The sequence below is a fragment of the Malassezia globosa genome (assembly GCF_000181695.2).
Source record: "Malassezia globosa CBS 7966 chromosome Unknown mgl_sf_13.1, whole genome shotgun sequence".
In the NCBI taxonomy this organism is placed as follows: Eukaryota; Fungi; Basidiomycota; class Malasseziomycetes; order Malasseziales; family Malasseziaceae; genus Malassezia; species Malassezia globosa.
This window is the reverse complement of record NW_001849858.1, coordinates 130,700-146,231: the sequence shown is the minus strand read 5'-3', so window position 1 is coordinate 146,231 and position 15,532 is coordinate 130,700. Positions and strand designations below refer to the sequence as shown.

The 15,532-nt window shown below is 49.2% G+C and overlaps 8 protein-coding genes across 8 annotated transcripts; 5 read left to right on the top strand and 3 right to left on the bottom strand.

Moving 5' to 3' along the window:
* Positions 1-34: 34 nt before the first annotated feature.
* MGL_4038 (uncharacterized protein) lies at positions 35-1,311 on the top strand (the record flags this gene model as incomplete). The annotated part of the gene is made up of 2 exons (XM_001728819.1): positions 35-152; positions 308-1,311. The coding sequence occupies 2 exons, from the start codon at positions 35-37 to the stop codon at positions 1,309-1,311; spliced, it is 1,122 nt and encodes a 373-aa protein (XP_001728871.1).
* Positions 1,312-1,803: 492 nt separating this feature from the next.
* On the bottom strand, positions 1,804-3,699 carry MGL_4037 (uncharacterized protein; the record flags this gene model as incomplete). The annotated part of the gene is made up of 1 exon (XM_001728818.1): positions 1,804-3,699. The coding sequence occupies one exon, from the start codon at positions 3,697-3,699 to the stop codon at positions 1,804-1,806; it is 1,896 nt and encodes a 631-aa protein (XP_001728870.1).
* A 518-nt stretch (positions 3,700-4,217) lies between these two features.
* MGL_4036 (uncharacterized protein) lies at positions 4,218-5,273 on the top strand (the record flags this gene model as incomplete). The annotated part of the gene is made up of 2 exons (XM_001728817.1): positions 4,218-4,271; positions 4,320-5,273. The coding sequence occupies 2 exons, from the start codon at positions 4,218-4,220 to the stop codon at positions 5,271-5,273; spliced, it is 1,008 nt and encodes a 335-aa protein (XP_001728869.1).
* Positions 5,274-5,811: 538 nt separating this feature from the next.
* Positions 5,812-8,214, top strand: MGL_4035 (uncharacterized protein; the record flags this gene model as incomplete). The annotated part of the gene is made up of 1 exon (XM_001728816.1): positions 5,812-8,214. The coding sequence occupies one exon, from the start codon at positions 5,812-5,814 to the stop codon at positions 8,212-8,214; it is 2,403 nt and encodes an 800-aa protein (XP_001728868.1).
* A 773-nt stretch (positions 8,215-8,987) lies between these two features.
* Positions 8,988-9,854, top strand: MGL_4034 (uncharacterized protein; the record flags this gene model as incomplete). Its single annotated transcript, XM_001728815.1, has 1 exon — positions 8,988-9,854. One exon carries the CDS (start codon positions 8,988-8,990, stop codon positions 9,852-9,854), a length of 867 nt encoding a protein of 288 aa, XP_001728867.1.
* A 1,020-nt stretch (positions 9,855-10,874) lies between these two features.
* MGL_4033 (uncharacterized protein) lies at positions 10,875-11,495 on the bottom strand (the record flags this gene model as incomplete). The annotated part of the gene is made up of 1 exon (XM_001728814.1): positions 10,875-11,495. The coding sequence occupies one exon, from the start codon at positions 11,493-11,495 to the stop codon at positions 10,875-10,877; it is 621 nt and encodes a 206-aa protein (XP_001728866.1).
* A 258-nt stretch (positions 11,496-11,753) lies between these two features.
* On the top strand, positions 11,754-12,755 carry MGL_4032 (uncharacterized protein; the record flags this gene model as incomplete). Its single annotated transcript, XM_001728813.1, has 1 exon — positions 11,754-12,755. The coding sequence occupies one exon, from the start codon at positions 11,754-11,756 to the stop codon at positions 12,753-12,755; it is 1,002 nt and encodes a 333-aa protein (XP_001728865.1).
* An 88-nt stretch (positions 12,756-12,843) lies between these two features.
* On the bottom strand, positions 12,844-15,504 carry MGL_4031 (uncharacterized protein; the record flags this gene model as incomplete). The annotated part of the gene is made up of 1 exon (XM_001728812.1): positions 12,844-15,504. The coding sequence occupies one exon, from the start codon at positions 15,502-15,504 to the stop codon at positions 12,844-12,846; it is 2,661 nt and encodes an 886-aa protein (XP_001728864.1).
* Between the last annotated feature and the right edge of the window lie 28 nt (positions 15,505-15,532).

The following is a 15,532-nucleotide window of genomic DNA, read 5'->3' as shown; positions in this document are numbered from 1 at the left end:
CTTTCCTCGTCCTACACTCAGGTCAATCCTCAAGATGGCTGCTCGTCCGACTGTGAACGTGCGAGGAATTGACGGTGCGGCTTCAGGATCGCTGCCACTTCCGGCTGTGTTCAACGCGCCGATCCGTCCGGATGTCGTCCAGGCTATTCACTGTAAGTAATCGTCACAAATGGGCAGATTCTGGGAGAGTAGATGATGCAGGCATATCATGGGTGGGATCTTTATGTTTATTAGCTCGTGTCACGTTCTCATCATCGCGTTAGCTCAATCTGCCTTGCACAATCGAAACATGACTTACACTTTTTAGCGAACCTGGCTAAGAACAAGCGTCAGCCTTACGCTGTCGCCTCCAATGCCGGTCACCAGACCTCTGCTGAATCATGGGGTACTGGTCGTGCCGTGGCTCGTATCCCCCGTGTTGGCGGTGGCGGTACGCATCGCTCCGGTCAGGCTGCTTTCGGTAACATGGCCCGTGGTGGTCACATGTTCGCCCCAACGAGGGTCTGGCGCCGCTGGTTCATCAAGACTAATCAGACTCAGCGCCGCTATGCGACGGCCTCAGCTCTCGCCGCGACCGCCCTTCCTGCGCTCGTCCTTGCTCGTGGTCACCGCGTTGAGGAAATTGAGGAGGTCCCGCTGATTGTCTCGAACGAGATTGAGTCATTCACCAAGACCAAGCAAGCTATCGCCGCACTGAAGGCTCTCAATGCTTACGATGATGTGATCAAGGTCTCGAACTCGCGCAAGATCCGTGCTGGTATCGGTAAGCTGCGCAACCGTCGTCACACTCAACGTCGTGGTCCTCTTGTCATCTACAATCAGGACAATGGCATTGTTAAGGCTTTCCGTAACCTGCCAGGCGTTGAGATTGCCAGCGTGCACAGCTTGAACCTTCTTCAACTCGCCCCTGGTGGCCACTTGGGTCGCTTTGTGATTTGGACAGAGGACGCGTTCAAGCAGCTTGACAAGATCTTTGGCACGTACGAAAGTGCTTCGGAAGTTAAGAAAGGCTTCCACCTCCCAAGTGCCAAGATCACGATGCCTGATGTCACTCGTCTCATCAACTCGGACGAAATCCAAAGCGTCGTGCGTCCTGCTGGTCCAAAGCAGACGAAGCGTCCATTCACGCAGAAGAAGAACCCATTGCGCAACCGTGGTGTCTTGTTCCGTCTGAACCCTTACGCCCAGGCCTCGATCCGCCGCAAGTTGCGTGAGCAGGCTCAGCGTCGCGCTGGTAAGCTGAAGAAGAACACGAAGACCCCTCGCACTGCTACCAGCGAGGCATTCTTTGAGCAACTCTTTGCTCCGTAAAGTGGGGTGCTGGGTTGTTAATGGAGTGACGTAAAACTCGTGTATGTCTGACGATACAAAAATACACTTCAATGGTCATGCATCTTGAAGCATGTTCATGGCTGCTGTATTTTGTCCCAAAAAATTGCCGCTAGCATATCTGTTCTGGTATAAGACACGGTGGTAGTTTTTGTTCACTAGAATAGCAATGCTGACTCTGATTCTCAAACTCGGAATGCTATGTGCGTGTGAGCCGGCGAGGAATAACAGGGGTTTTAAAATGCTTTAGCTCGTCGAACAGATTACATTGTCTTTCTTAGTACTTGCATCGAGTAACATAAGAACATGCAGGGACGTTTTGTTGGTTCTTAAAGATAGTTATGGTTATTAACTGCATTAAATCCTCTAAAATAGAAATAACTGAATGACCTTATGTTCCAGAAAAAAAAAACATAACACGCTGCACCCTTCAAAAGAACGAAAAGTTGAAAATTCAAGGATTTGTCCGAATCATTAGATAAGGTACGATCGGTAGCGCTGCGCGGTGGCCTTCCACTTCTCATTGTTTTCCTTGATCTCAGCGTCGGTGAAAGGACAGAGGCCATCCACTTCCGATGAATCAGCTAGGCGGAAATGAGGACTGTTTTTGTAGCCGAAGTCGCCGATGCTCCTCTGGTCCGGTGTATATTCCGGCCATCCCGAATGAAAGTTGTACAGACCCTTCTGCGGGTCAGACACAAATGCGACAAAAGCAGCACTGTACAAACTTGCGACTGGCGCGCGAACACTGTTATCGTCCGTTGCAAGCGGATTCTGGAATACAGGTCCTTTGTCCTTCTTCGCCTCTTCTGTAGGAATATAGCTCAGTTGTTGCCACGTGTCGAACGAATAGGGGGTGTCACTGCCGTGATACGTTAGAAGAGACTGGTATTTCTTCGGAGTGTCGGGGATGTAAAATGATGGGCTGAAACGGTAGCGCCAGGTGGGTGCGTAGCCCCTTCGGTGTTTAGCTTGCACACGGGTGGGGCACACCCAAACCTCAGCCGTAATGATAGGTCCCAAAATGCGCGTCAGGTATGCGTTGTGGATAAGCCAGGCGTTTCCTTCATCCTTGGTATTTCCAAGCAACATAGGAGCATCAACAAATCTGTGCTGAACCAAACGCTCGCCGTAATCCACGTAAGCAGTAATATTATCTGGGGTCATCAAAAAGGATGTGTTTGTTGCAAATGTTGCATGAATCACGTCTTCCCACCTTTGATGCTGCATACACTTGAATTGCTCCCGGCTATTGCTTGTTCCGCAGCCCAAGTACTTAGCCACAATGTTCCATACGCTGTCATCGCCAGTGAAGTCATCGCCAGGGTCCGCAACGAAATACCGACCAAGCGATGTCATGGATCCACTTTGAAGTATAATCCCGTTTACATACTTGGAGGATGGCTTGTTGTAATGAGTATATGCCCAGTTATCAGCCGCGCAAGCGCCAGTGCTTGTCCCACCAATTGTAATTTTTTCGGGATCGCCACCAAACTTGTCAATATTTTTGTAGACCCATTCAATCGCAAGGTCTATGTCAAGCATGCCTGGATTAGCTCCCTGGTAGTCTGAATCGTCGGTGTGTTTCGTTGGGTAGAGTTGCGGAGCTTGGGGAAATCCGAAAATCCAGTTACGGAAATTGATACTCACCGATATGATATCATTTTTACTCACGAGATCGTAGGCTTGGTACATTTCGACATTGGACGCACCCCACTCAAAAGAACCCCCATAAATGTTGAGCCAAACTGGCAGCTTCTTGCCTTCGGAGCCAGAGTCGCGGAAGCTTTCCCAATTGTCTTTTCCCACAAAAATGTTCATTGTTAGACAATCCTCAGATTGATTCTCATCTTTGAAAATATCTGTCGAGAGTCCAAATAATGAAATGGCCGCTCTCGACGTGCCACTACCGTGCTGCGGGCATCCTTTGGCTTGTTTCGTTACATCTTTGACGCCCTTGTACTTTTTGGCTGGTTTGGGCGGCATAAATCGGTTTTCACCACTTGTATCCATACCGTAAGGCACACCTCTCCAGGCATATGCTTGCGAGGTTGAGTTATAAAACCCTCGGACGCGACCCTCATTAGTCTTAACAACAAGATAATGCTCAACGTCATCATTATCGCTTGAACCGCTTCCTTTATCGTTTCTACCTTCGTGATCTCCATCATCTTTTTCTCCGTTATCTGCATTGTCATTTCCATTGTGTCCATGCCACTTGTTATGGCTTTGATTGTCATTAGATTTCGCGCGTCGAAACATGCCTTCGTGACGGCGAATACCGACATTGCCAGCCTGTATGCTATCAGCCGTGGCTCCTATTGCTACCGTCAATAGCAGCGTCAAAATAATTGCTACCACTGACTTCATCTTGGAAATGTGAGTAGATATCAAAGCGTCGAGTGGTAATCAATGTACGGCATAAACAAGTCCTTTTGAAGGACTTGTTCACTCTGACAAGACCTGAGGCATGCATAAACTGTGCGCGTGCCGTTCAACCCAAGTGGAGCGACATAGTCGTCCAGTCAGCTGCAATAATGCTTTTAAATGGTCAAATTTGGTTTCGCGGAATTAAACTACGACTCTATTGTTTACTCAGATGTAACCCGGGGTGACTAAGACATGAGGCAATTCCGTGGGGCGAATGCGAGTCAATCGTTCTGATCTCCAATCGCCATTCTAACGCCACAGTTGTTGCTCGTATGTTCGGTATGGTTTTGTGCTGACATTGTCAGGGCACCCGAAGCATTCTCAGGAACTCGCTGAAATCTTGCTCTCTATACAAGCTTTGGCAGTTCTCTTGTGATAGCTATTTAAATCGTCGTTTATTCCGGGGTTCTGCACATCCAACTTTCAAGTTCTCTCGGTTCTCCTCAGGTTTCACTACAATGGCACCTATTCACGACAAAAGTGATACTGGCTTGAAGAAACCTCACAAGGTGGTAAGTGAATCTTACTTTCTGGTTTATTCATGCTAACGCTTTTGCAAGGTCATCATTGGATCCGGTCCAGCTGGCCACACTGCCGCTATTTACTTGGCCCGAGCGAACCTCGAACCAGTGATGTACGAAGGCTTTCTTGCAAATGGAATCGCTGCCGGTGGACAACTTACTACTACTACTGATGTGGAAAATTTCCCTGGATTCCCGGATGGGATTGGCGGTTCCGAGATCATGGACAAGTTCCGTGCGCAGTCTCAGCGTTTCGGGACCGTGATTCACACTGAAACCATTTCGAAGGTGGACTTGTCTAGTCGTCCTTTCAAACTCTGGCGGGAAGGCTTTGAAAACGAGGAGCCTGAACTTGCCGAGGTCCTTATCATTGCGACGGGTGCATCCGCTCGTCGAATGCATATTCCAGGTGAGGAAGTGTACTGGCAGAGCGGTATCAGTGCATGTGCTGTCTGTGATGGCGCTGTCCCTATTTTCCGCAACAAGCCGTTGGCTGTCGTAGGTGGTGGTGACTCTGCAGCGGAAGAGGCTACTTATCTCACAAAATATGCAAGTCATGTTTATGTACTTGTTCGCCGCGATGAACTTCGTGCGAGTAAGATCATGGCGAAGCGCTTGCTCTCTCATCCGAAGGTCACTGTTCTTTTCAACACAGTTGCTCTTGAGGCAAAGGGTGACGGTGAGCTCTTGAATGCTATTCGTGTGAAGGACACAAAGACGAATGAGGAGAGAGACATGCAAGTCAATGGTCTTTTCTATGCTATTGGTCATATTCCGGCCACTTCCATTGTGAAAGGCCAAGTCGATTTAGATGAAGACGGATACATCTTGACAAAGCCTGGCACTTCACTCTCTTCAGTGCATGGTGTATTCGCAGCTGGTGATGTTCAAGACAAAAAATACAGGCAAGCTGTTACGTCTGCGGGAAGTGGGTGTGTTGCAGCACTAGACGCTGAACGCCTCTTGGCTGAAGAGGAAGCTGGAAGCGACTAGAGAATTATCTACTAGTCTATGATTCTCCGTGATTCTCTCTTCGTCTTTGCATTTTGTGTCAGATGATGAATGCCGGAAGTGCAGGAAGTCTTAGTCGTTTATCTGCCTGTTGTCCTATAGCGACAGTTTGTATGTGTTGTGAAAGTTCCAGCACTGTATAGATGAAATTTTTTTTGACCTGCACGAATTGACGATCATTTCTCAGCGAACGGACCGCGAGTAGTGCGTGCCTGCCTTGTCGGAGCCGGTCTTGGCCCGTTGGTGGCAAGTGAAAATACAAAATCATTGGCCAGAAAGACGAAATGATATTTGCCGAGGGAACAATAGAATGGGCCAATGATGGGAGTCTAATTGGCAATGCATGCCCACCTCATGGTGATTACAAAAAATACAGAATGTTATAGGTTGAAATTGTTCTATGCCAGCCATCCGATTATTGCCGTAGATTGGCTGCAGGCTACAATGCATAGGAGTGGCTCGGGAGGATGAATGGCTTTAAATACTTGGATTGTAGCATACACTCAAGCTTTTCGCAATCATGCTCTCTTACCGTGCGATGCGCTCGCCCGCATTCCGCTCGGTGGCTATGCGGGCCCACCGAGCGGCTGCTGCCACTCGTAACGTCATCACCGTTGCTGAGGAGGCTGCTCCCCTCAATGAAGCCGATCTCAAGAAGAAGATTGAGCTCAGCATCATCGAGAAGGGCAAGGGCTACTACCTCCCGTACCAAAAGGTGGAAGAAAACTTGAAGATCGTTCGTGACCGTCTTAAGCGCCCCTTGACCATGTCGGAAAAGATTGTTTATGGCCACTTGGATGAGCCACACACTCAAGACATTGAGCGTGGCGTGTCATATCTTCGTCTTCGCCCGGACCGTGTGGCGTGCCAAGATGCTACTGCGCAGATGGCTCTGCTTCAATTCATGTCTGCAGGCCTTCCTAAAGTAGCGGTCCCTACAACAGTTCACTGTGATCATCTTATTGCCGCTGATCAAGGTGGTGCTGAGGACCTTGCTAATGCTAAGGAGCTCAACAAGGAGGTTTACGACTTCCTTGCCACCTGTAGTGCCAAGTACGGTATTGGTTTCTGGAAGCCAGGCTCCGGTATTATTCACCAAATTATCATCGAGAACTATGCATTCCCAGGTGGTCTTATGATCGGTACTGATTCTCACACACCGAACGCTGGTGGTCTCAACATGATTGCTTGCGGTGTTGGTGGTGCTGACGCTGTTGATGTGATGGCCGGTATCCCATGGGAACTGAAATGTCCGAAGGTAATTGGTGTTGAGCTGAAGGGCAAGCTTTCAGGCTGGACTGCACCAAAGGACATTATCTTGAAGGTCGCTGGTGACCTCACTGTTAAGGGAGGTACTGGTGCTATCGTTGAGTACAAGGGTCCTGGTGTTTCGTCTCTGTCTGCCACCGGTATGGGCACTATCTGTAACATGGGTGCTGAAATTGGTGCGACGACCTCCGTGTTCCCATTCAACGACCGCCAGGCCAAGTACCTTGAAGCCACGGGCCGTGGAGAGATTGCCGAGGCTGCTTCTAAGTTCCGCCGCAACCTTCTGCCGGACCGCGACGCTGAATATGACCATCACCTCGAGATCGACCTTGACAATCTTGAGCCACACATCAATGGTCCATTCACGCCTGACCTCGCGACCCCTCTGTCGAAGTTCAAGGATGAGGTTATCAAGAATGGCTGGCCTGAGGAGCTCCGTGTGGCATTGATTGGCTCATGCACAAACTCTTCTTATGAAGACATGTCTCGTTCGGCTTCTATCGCCAATCAGGGTATGAAGCACGGTTTGAAGGTGAAGTCTGGTTTCACAGTCACGCCTGGTTCAGAACAAATTCGCGCCACGATTGAGCGTGATGGTCAGATGGAGACCCTTAATAAAGTCGGTGGTATGGTGCTCGCGAATGCCTGTGGTCCGTGCATTGGTCAATGGAACCGACACGATGTGAAGAAGGGTGAGAAGAACTCCATCATCACGTCTTACAACCGTAACTTCAGTGGTCGTAACGACGCTAACTTCGCCACTCATGCGTTCGTGGCTTCACCCGATCTTGTTACTGCAATGGCGTTTGCTGGATCATTGACATTTAACCCTATGACTGATAAGCTTAAGGGTAGCGATGGCGAGGAGTTCGTTTTCGAGCCTCCCACCGGCGAAGAACTGCCATCGAAAGGGTATGACCGGGGTGAGAACACCTTCCAGGCTCCCCCACCTGACGGCTCCAACGTCGAGGTAATTATCCGTCCTGACTCTGAGCGTCTTCACTTCCTTGAGCCTTTCAAGAAATGGGAGGACAAGGATCCTAAGGATATGCCGATTTTGATTAAGGTTAAGGGTAAGTGCACCACGGACCATATCTCGGCCGGTGGTCCATGGCTCCGTTACCGTGGTCATCTGAGGAACATTTCGAACAACTGCCTGATTGGTGCTACAAACAGTGCCAATGGGGAGACAAACAATGTGCAAAACTACTACACTGGTGAGTGGGGTGCCGTTCCTGCCACTGCAACCTATTACCGTGACCACGGTCACCCATGGGTTGTGATTGGTGATGACAACTATGGTGAGGGTTCGTCGCGAGAGCACGCTGCTCTTGAGCCTCGCTACCTAGGTGGCATGGCTATCATCACCAAGTCATTTGCGCGTATCCATGAGACGAACTGTAAGAAACAGGGTCTTCTGCCAATGACGTTCCAGAACTCGAGCGACTACGATCTGGTTCGTCCAGATGACATGATTGACCTTGAGGGTGTAACGACGATTGCCCCAGGCAGCATCATTACAATGGTCTGCAAACACCGTGATGGTTCGGAAGACCGTATTCCTCTGCAGCACTCATTCAACGAGAACCAGATTGAATGGTTCAAGGCCGGTAGTGCGTTGAACCTGATGTCGTCTAGGGCTCAGAGCGCTTAAGGTATAGGCTGTTAATGCGCTTGTTCAGTAAGGTCATTTTGTTAGAGTCCGTTTCTATACGATAGTCGAATCAAAGGTTATATTGACACAATTGAGTTGGAAGGCTCCGCCTATCGTAGTAATCAGGATTTCAGACATTGAGCACATTGCGTGTTTGTAGGTCAGTGAGTGTTCTATTCAGACTCGACTCCATGATTTTATTTCGAATCTTATTTTGCCCGATACTACGCACCCGAACACGGACAAGACATCACGCCTCATGTCGCTAGGGTTTGACCAGAAGTGAGTATATCAATCCATTAACACCTAGTGCCTTATTGCAAAAGCTTCGATCGAGTTTCCTTCAGCATTCTAATGAACCAAACGCGACTCATGTGTTGACCGACTTCGATAGTAGTATCACGACAGGTGACAGAAACCTATCTCTCAGCGTTGAGAAAACCGCTGAACCTGGTGAGGTAAACCACACCGTTAATGATTGTGTCGGTGTCAGTCGTACAGCGCCGTGCTCACCACCACCTCCAATCAAACACAATGCTGTAAGAAGAATTTTTCACAAATACTTGCCTGGTGAGCACTGGCCTTTGGACATTGGAAACGCGAGCCCACAAGACGCATCGTCATCTGATTCAAGTGATAGTTCACCTTTGGATGATCTTCCTGTCCCTTATCGGTTTTTGACTGGAAAGAGCAACCCAGCGCCTCAAGAACGCGAAAAACGTTTTCCAGACGTGGAAGCAATCCACGACAAACTTTGGCATAACTCGGGCGTGATGTCAGAAAAAGACTCTTCGTCAGAATTGAATCCCCAACCGCTTGAAACTTTTGCTTCTATTTTACGAACACAACTTCCGCCAGAGCAGACAGCATCAATTTCGATTGCGAATATTTCGTCTCCTTCAGATTTGGACCATCTGGCATCTTACACTTCCGAGAGCTTTGTTCTCGGAAGCGGTTCTACCCTTGGAAATATTGATGCTGACTTCAATCTGTTCAGCTCGAAATCTTTCCCCGAAACATCTAGTGGTTCACCAGTGATGGAAAATACCCGAAATGGAACTATTTCGAGCACACCCCAGGTCACTCATCCGCGTGGATCGCATGACAGTAAGACCAATCCTGTCTCTGGATCAAATGATCTAATTGAAGAGGGACTACTGAAATCCACTTCAGAATCGACTGACTCTTTCTCTCGAAAGCATCAAGAGCGGGGCAGCTTCAAGAAAGACATCACGTTTGGGAGAACTGCGACAATCCCATCACGTTCACATCAATCGCTACTTCGAAAATACATGAACGAATCGGAAGAGAGCGTTGATGAAATTCAACTTGCGCGTTATGCGCGAATCGGACGGATCGAACCTGAAAGCAGATTTTGCGTGGATTTATATTATCCAAACCAGACCAATACCAAGACTAATGAGCTTGTAGGACCAGTTCAAATGTGTGTTCAGAACACCGCCTCTATGGAAGAGCTTATCGGATTCGGATTATATACGTATATCAAGAAGTACGGTCATCGACCCATTCATCCCTTGTATGAGAGCCAGTCAAATTCCGTGTTGGAGCCTAGAGCTTGGGTCTTACGTATGGTAGAAGGAGGCTTTGTTGATGAAGACTACCCAGGTATGTCATCGTGATCTATCTTACCTGCAGCTATTGATTATGCTCTGGTAGTTGGTGAATTTGGTGAAACTGAGTTCGCTCTATGTCCGAACATTTGTGCGTTCAACACCGCTACAGCATCAAACAACTATGAGGCAAACGTGTCTCCTAATGTTTCGGACCTTGTATCAACACCGATGACTGCAACTGACGCAGCTGGCACTGACCAGCTCTCGCAAGCTATGACCGTTTTGCCAATTATGGTCGTCCCCACAGCCAGTGGTGTACAGAGTGTTCAAGTGCCAATAAATGCTTCGGCAAATCAGGTCTTGGAGAAAGTTTGCAACCAATGTGAATTGGGTCAAGCAAGTTCTTATGCACTTCTTTGCCGAGGAGCCGATGAATTGGTTCAGCCAAATCAGACTGTATCTCAGCTCCAGAATGTTGGCGACTTGGTTCTAGTGGAACGAACTTCGCTCAGGGATGCGTTTTTTGCCACACCCCACACAGGATCACAGCCCGTTGTGGAACAACCAAAGTACAAAAATGCTATGGATATCATTTCGAATTACAAGGTATGTTGCATAAATTGGCCGGGGAATCTCATGGGCATAGGCATATTCTGTTAGTCGACGGCATCACATTGCAGTCGGGCGCCATGATCGTGTCATAACCTTAGACGGAGATTGGATTCATATTATGTGTGTATGGCTTGACATTGCTTACGACTAGACGTCCTGCCGAGAAGCGCGTGTCACATGCCAAGTCAGCATCTTACCATGTATCTTCTATCGTACAATGTGACCTGAATCCAAGGATACCTCACGCATTCCGTTTGGTTGCCCATCGCGATAGAATGCATGACACCAAACGGTATGAGTTCGAGGCAGAAGATACACACCGTGCACAAGAGATTGTGGATGAAATCAATCACTTGTGCAGACGATAATACCTACGCATGAAAGCGAACCAATGAATGATGTTTTCATACCATGGTATTACTACATAGTGTAAAGGCTAGAGTCGTATTGGGCTTGAACGTGAGCCTCGCGCATTCAAGCAGTCTCTTCGACTTTTGGATTCTTTCCTTCTGACCCTTTGTCATCCTCGTCATCATCATCATCGCCGGCATCCATGTCTCCGCCCATGGCACCGAAGTCAGGCGAGCCGCCGGCACCCCCAAGACTTGACATGATGGAGTTAAGGTCCATACCACCGGCGCCACCACCAGCAAGCATACTGGGATCGAAGCCCGCATCATCGCCAGCATTCATCTCTCCGTCTTGTTCATCTTCATCAACCCACTTGTCGAAGTCTGTCTTCACATTGTGTAGCCGAACCTTGTCCTTGGTCAGACGTGGCCAATATTCATCTTGTGCCTTCTCCTTGCGCAGAACCAAGTACAGGTATTTTGATGTTAAATGCTGCTTCGACTCGGAAGGTACAATGTTCTCATAAAATTCGACGTCAAATGTGAACTTGTTACCCTCGATACCCTTAGAGGCGTCACCTTGGACGGTCGACTCGAAATGCAAGCCAGTGTTTGTTAGGTCACACTTGGTGGCCTCTGCCGTCATGTTGGGCACATTGATGGTGAGCATAATCACATTTTTCTCTGGGACCGAGGCACTGCTGCGCTGAGCCCACAAGATTTCCGGAACGGCGTTCGTCGACATGACGCAATATACTGGGTGAGGAGTGCTGGGCTGTTCACACCTCGCCTAAAGTAGTGGGTCCCTGCGTTGAGCATAGAAGGCGGTAGAACATGCCAGATCGACTCTTATGGCCACGTGAAGTCCACGTGGAAATAGAGTCCACATATCATATTTTTTAAACATTTTTGTTCAGGTTTTTGGACGTTGCATCAGAAATTTTGGTGTGCTCGTGCGTTCAACACCCCACCTGCACGAGTGTTGAAACAGTGTGTGAAAACGATGGGAGTGGTGCGAGAATCCAAAGGTAAATTAGGCTCGAAGAAACTTTCAAATGCACATGATACGGTTTCAAAGAAGCATGCAAGTGCGGTAAAGAAGGGTCCCGCTAAGCATGGTAAGCCCTTGAAAGCGAAAGACGAAGTGACCCAAAACCCGACCAAAAAAAAAATCAAATCGGTTCGGATTCATGAGGTACCAAATGTTGTTCAATTTCCATCAAACAAAGCTCCAGCGTCTTTGAAAACAATACCGAAAAAGCAGAAGGGCGACGCGGTCGAGAAAGTGTCCGAAATTGAGGATGGCGATGACGAGGATGCTAACAACGACGCTGAATTGCTGAGTGGCTTCCCAGACTCGATCTCGGACGAAGAGGATGAAGAAGATGATGCAATGACGAAGCAAGCAGGCCTGACCCTCGAGGAAGTTGCCAACCTACCTAGTAGCCGTGGGAATGCCAGCGTCACGGAGCGACTCGAGAAGGCGAAGAAAAAGAAAAATCACAAAGAGCATAAACCGAGTGAGGCTGGCGATGGTGATAAGGATGGCACAAAGACCGGTGTTGTGTACGTTGGCCGGCTTCCTCATGGGTTCTTTGAAGATCAACTACGCGCATACTTCTCGCAGTTTGGGGACATCAACAGGCTTCGTCTCTCTCGAAATAAGAAGACTGGGCGCTCGAAGCATTACGGATTTTTGGAGTTTGACTCCCCTGATGTGGCAGAAATTGTTGTTGACACCATGAATAACTACTTGCTTGATGGACACATGCTCCAGCTTTCTATGATTCCACCTGAGAAAGTAGATCCAAACTTGTGGGTGGGTGCGAATCGCAAGTTTCGAACTGCACCAGTGGATCGTATGGAACGAGCAAGACGCTCAAGGTCGCGGACGCTGGAAGAACGTGCGAAGGTTAATCAGAGACTCTTGCAACGGCAAAAAAAGCGTCGCGCAGCATTAGAGCGGGCTGGCATTGAATATGATTTTTCAGGGTACGAACTTTGATGATGGTTGTAATAATATCGTATAGAGAATGAACTCTTTTCCCGCTAAAACTACATGCACATGAACAGGTGAATGGATGTACCGATGATTAAGATGTTGAAATAGTCAGCTTAAAGCCGCACGCGCCTGCATTCATCAAGTCCGTCTGACCAGTTTTAATGCGCCGTTTTAGGGGTGAATACACGAGAGAGTTTGCGTCAACTCCAGGATTCGCTGCAGATTCCAAAGTATCGGCCTGCGACACTCCGGTGCCCATGAGTGCACTGGGTGGCACCATGGGTGTATGAGGAGCGTTGGAGAATGGTGGCAAACTCTCTGACTGACGCGACTCATCTTGCTGCACCATCGGGGTCGACACAGGTTTAGGTGAGGCAGATGCGCTAGATGCATGCAAAGATGGCGAATCGACACACAAATAAGACTCAGCACTCCATTCGTACCACACATGGTGGTTGTCTGTAAGGCGCCACATGTGCACGTCGAGCTGGCTGTGAGCCGGCACATAAAGTGGCGTGCGGAATGGGAAGAACATGGGGAACCAACTTAGCATATCGGGACTTGCACGTGCTGGATCCGGGAAAATACTTAGTACGACACTGCCAAACAGATGGGCCTCGAAGTAGCCTGCCAATCCGTGACACACGCCGGCATGTGGTATGTAGAACGTGTTCATGGACGATCGCGCGTTGTGGCTGTTTGTGAGGGGAAGACCTGTGCGACCGCAAGCAAGGCCACTTTCATCCATGGACGTATGCTCAAAGCGCCAACACGGTTGAACTCGGGGATACTGACATGCACTGTCGAGACCGGAGAGAAAACTCATGGATTTAAACAGAACAACAGAAGGAGCGTCGAACTTAGCAGCCGTATTCATGGCAGTGCCCATGCCTTCACCTGCTAGTGAGGCAGCGTCAGCCCGGTTCATAGTGCCTGATTTGATAGTTGTGTGCAGTTTAGGTGCGGTGATGGGCACGATGTACGGCATATAGGACCCTGGAATTGAGATGCCACCTGGCTTAAGCAATCGCATCGCACCGTCTAAGCACTCAGGCGCTAGTTCGTTGTCGCCGAAGCTCCCCAGCAGCTCACTTACCACGACATCTGCCCGTTCTGACACGTTGGTTGGCACAGAAATATTGCGCATATCTCCAAGGAGAACATGAACATGTTCAGCACCCCATTCAGAGAGCTGTCTGTCCTGTAAGTTAATGAAGGCACCTGGATTCTTTTCTAAAGCAGTAATATGCACCCAACGTGACGCACGCTCCGCAGCTGCAAGGCATCGACTTACTAGAGCCCCGTGGCCAGCCCCCACAATCCATACTCGGAGACGTGTGGTTGGAGTGCCAAGTTGAGAGAATGCTTGGAACATTGCTTCTTCATACAAGCGGTACTTGACAGAATCTGCTTCAAACACACCGTACGTAACACCAGCGAGGTTGTCGGACATGGGTTCAAGGGGCGCCTGAAGACAGTCGCCAACTTTCAACGCAAGTTTTTCGAGCTTTGTTGGTGCTTTCATGACCTTCATCAAGTGCCGCACATATTGGACATAGGCCATGGGCCCACCCCGCGTATGCTGTGGAGGCGGAGACGTGATGTCGCTCAGCACGATATGTGGACCATGGGGAACCAGATACTGGACGAGTGTTTGTGCCGATTTTGACAACACTGGATACCCCTTTGCATTAGCGAGAAATGAAGACGACGGAAGCCACAAGTGCGAGACCGGTTCATTGATCCATCGCATCATGGATGATGTCGGTGGTAAGGGCATGGACAGATCCAGTGCCACATATAGTTGGGGATGGTAGCCGCAGAGTTCCTGCAGTTTCTCCCAAGTTTCCCAAGCCCAATTATCTTTGGTACGCAGGTAAGCAGCGGCAGGCATCGCCGCTGAGCCATGGGGTCCTTTCGTAGCTTGGTGCACAAGCATAGATGCAAGAATATGAGGAGAACTGACAGGAAGGCGGATCGCGACTTTCATGGATGCATTTGTGACTGGAGCCTGCCCTGCCATGCTTGTGAGGCACGAGCGAACAGCTCGCGCATAGTCTGCTAAATAAGACTGACGCTCAGGATCACTGCTAGGAGGAGGGAGAATAACTTCTTCAATACCGACGTAGGCTGCGTGCGCAAGTTCTTGACGCAGTGCAATTTCCGAGTCAAAGCGAACACCCTCATCGGGCGAGTCCAGCTCGAGCCATTGGCTTAAAATTGCCATCACTAATGGAGCCTCACTAGGCTTGAGAATGTTGAGTTCGGACCGCGTAAAGTGTGGATGAGCACGCCATCCCTCCGCTTCGAATTGTACTCGGCTGTCCATTGCATCTGCGGCTGAAAGATTAGCTCGACTGGAGCTGCGAGGAAGAGTGTCGCTATCGACTCGTAAACATAAGTGCTCCCAGCGCTCCCGCCAGCGCGCATTTGTAAGCTCAACAGCAATTCCGTCGTAGCCGTCAGCACAAGCCCAGTGCCGACACTTTTCGACGTCGGTCATTTGTTTAAGTTCAGCTGCGCTTGTCGTGGTTTTGTCGTGCACACCGATGGACGCTGGCGTTGGTCCAACGATTGTGTCCAGTGCATTAGCATGCGATGCCTCGCGTAAAGGCTTCAGGCCAGGATAAGATGGCCATTTATCCGGAGACGCGAGCTCAGGAACACGCCACGCGCCAGACGACACAAACAGCGAGATCGGAACAAAATTCCATGCGCGAATCGATTCATCCGCACCATTCGTGCCATCCATACTGAATTAAAAGTTTTTATATCAGCAA